At 69.7% G+C, this 2,826-nt stretch overlaps 1 protein-coding gene across 1 annotated transcript; it reads left to right on the top strand.

Annotated features, from left to right (window-relative positions):
* Positions 1-4: 4 nt before the first annotated feature.
* Positions 5-458, top strand: POP7 (POP7 homolog, ribonuclease P/MRP subunit; the record flags this gene model as incomplete). Its single annotated transcript, XM_039725212.1, has 1 exon — positions 5-458. A coding segment is annotated over one exon (396 nt), but the record flags the coding sequence as incomplete, so codon positions are not given.
* Between the last annotated feature and the right edge of the window lie 2,368 nt (positions 459-2,826).

The following is a 2,826-nucleotide window of genomic DNA, read 5'->3' as shown; positions in this document are numbered from 1 at the left end:
CTCCCCCCCGCCCAGCTCCGGCCCGGGCCGCCATGACGTCTTCGTGACGTCACGCTCGGACTTCCGGGCGCAGCTGCGGCGCTGCCAGCGGCTGCTGGCGGCGGGCGGGGGTCCCGGGGGTCCCGGTGCCCCCGGTACCGGGGAGCTGCGGCTGCACGGGCTGGGGCTCGCCGTGCCCCGCACCATCAACCTGGCGCTGCAGCTGCAGGCGGGCGCGGGGGGCGCGCTGCGGCTGCACGCCAACACCTCCTCCGTGCCGCTGCGCGACCCCCGCCACCCCCGCGACCCCCGCGGGCACCGCGACAGCCGCGAGAGCCGGCGGGACGGCGAGGAGGCCGAGCCGCCCCGGCACAACTCGGCCATCCACATCCGGCTGTGCCCCGAGGCGCCGTGCGCCTGACGGGACACCGGGAGCGAGCCGGGAACCGGGGGGCACCGGGAATGGGGGGGACACCGGGAGAGCCCGCGGTGTCACCCCGAGCTCTCGGTGTCACCCTGGGTCCCTCAGTGTCACCCTGGCCTCTGACTGTCACCACGGGTCCCTCGATGTCACCCCAAGCTCTCGATGTCACCCCCAGCCCCTCGATGTTCCCCTGAAAGCCTCGATGTCCCCTGAGCCCCTCGGTGTCACCTTGGGCCCTCAGTGTCACCCTGAGCTCTTGGTGTCAGGGGGTTTTAGGGGGGTTTGGAGGGGTTAGGGGGGGATTTGGGGGCTTTGGGGTTTTTGGTTTTTTGGGGTTTTTTTCGGGGTTTTTTGGTGTTTTTGGGGGCAGCTTGGGGGGCGGGGCTGCGCCTTCCTCTGCGTCACAGGTGACATTTGGGGCAGGAAGCCCCGGGGGACACCGGGGGACACCCAGGGGACACCGGGGGGACGCTGGGGACACCCAGGGGACACTCGGGGGACACCGGGGGGCACCCAGGGGACACCGGGGGACACCCAGGGGACACTCGGGGACACCGGGGGGGTCCCAGGGGACACCGGGGGGACTCCGGGGACACCCAGGGGACACCGGGGGGACGCTGGGGACACTCGGGGGACACCGGGGGGGCACCCAGGGGACACCGTGTGGCCCTTGCGGGGGTGTCCCGGTGCCACTGGGGACACGAGCGCGCTCGGCGCGGGGGCTGTGACAATCCCGGGGGGCGGCAGGTGACCGGGGGGGGCTCCCGGTGGCCTCGGTGACGTCGCTGTCGCCGTCCCCCCCGCCCCGGGCGCCCTTTGGCCCCGCTGGCGCCGCGGCCGCGGCCGCGCTGTGCGGAGCCGCACGTACGGCCTGGCAGGGGGCCCGTGTCACCTCGCGTGTCACCTGTGTCGCCTCCCCTGGCCCGGGGGGGTCCCCGGGGCCGCCGCGGCGACAGTGACGGCGACAGTGACGCTGCGCCATTGTTCTGCGGCTTCCGCGGGGCCGAGGGCTGCGGGGATCCCCGCGCCTGGCGCGTCCCCCCCGTGTCCCCTCGGGTGTCACCGCCCGTGTCACCGCGGGTGTCACCCGCTCCCACGGCCCCGGGGTGTCCCCGCGGCCCCGCCCGTGCCGCTGTCACCGTGCTGCCCCGCGGCCGCTCGGTCCCCCCGTGTCACCTCCCGTGTCCCCGTGCCGGGACCTTGTCCCCATCAGTGTCCCCAGCTCCCCGTGCCCCTGTCCCGCTTCTGTCCCCTCATCCCCGGTCCGCCCTTGTCCCCGTGTCCCCTCCCTGTCCCCAAATGTGTCCCCAAACGTGTCCCCACTCTGTCCCCTCCCTGTCCCCAAATGTGTCCCCAAATGTGTCCCCACTCTGTCCCCTCCTGTGCCCCTCTGTGTCCCCAAATGTGTCCCCATTCTGTCCCCTCCTGTGCCCCTCTGTGTCCCCAAATGTGTCCCCCACTCTGTCCCCTCTCTGTCCCCCTCTGTGTCCCCCCCGTGTCCCCACACCTGCATGCCCGGCTCCCTGTCTCCATGTCCCCCTGTGTCCCCACTCTGTCCCCGATGTCCCCATGTCCCGTCTGGTGTCCCCATGTCCCCCTGGTGTTCCCATGTCCCTTATGGTGTCCCCATGTCCCCTATGACATCCCCACGTCCCCTTGGGGTTCCCATGTCCTGTCTGCTGTCCCCATGTCCCTTATGGTGTCCCCATGACCCCTGTGATGTCCCCATGTCCCTTATGGTGCCACCATGTCCCTCATGTCCCTTACCACGTCCCCATGTCCCTTATGATGTCCCCTTGTCCCCTCTGATGTCCCCATGCCCCCTGTGACATCCCCAAGTCCCCTCTGGTGTCCCCATGTCCCCTGTGGTGTCCTCATCACCTCCGTGGTGTCCCCACAACCCCTGTGGTGTCCCCACGTCCCCTGTGTGTCCTCGTATCCCTTATGGTGTCCCCATGTCCCTTATCATGTCCCCAATGTCCCTTGTGATCTCCACATGTCCCTTATGGTGTCCCCATGTCCTTTGTGGTGCCACCATGTCCCTCATGTCCCTCACCATGTCCCCATGTCCCTTATGGAGTCCCCATGTCCCCTGTGGTGTCCCCCTGCCCCTCATGGTGTCCTCATGCCCCCTATGATGTCGCCATGTCTCTTATGGTGTCCCCGTGTCACCTCCTTTTCGCCCCCCGTGTCCCCCCGTGTCCCCTCCCTGCCCGTCTCCCCACGTCCCTGTCACTCCCGTGTCCCCCATCTCTGTGTCCCCACCCTGTGTCCACTCTGTTCCCCGTGTCCCCAGTCCCTGTGTCCCCCCGGTGTCCCCACCGTGTCCCCCCGTGTCCCTGGGCCATGTCTCCCCATTCCCAGCCCCCCTCCCCGTGTCCATCTGTCTGCCCGGTGTCCCTTTGTCCCCCCAGTGTCCCAGT

The sequence above is a fragment of the Passer montanus genome, unplaced genomic scaffold (genome assembly GCF_014805655.1).
Source record: "Passer montanus isolate IOZ18808 unplaced genomic scaffold, ASM1480565v1 scaffold545, whole genome shotgun sequence".
Classification (NCBI taxonomy): Eukaryota; Metazoa; Chordata; class Aves; order Passeriformes; family Passeridae; genus Passer; species Passer montanus.
Note: the sequence above shows the minus strand (reverse complement) of the source record. Positions and strands in the feature narration are given on the sequence as shown.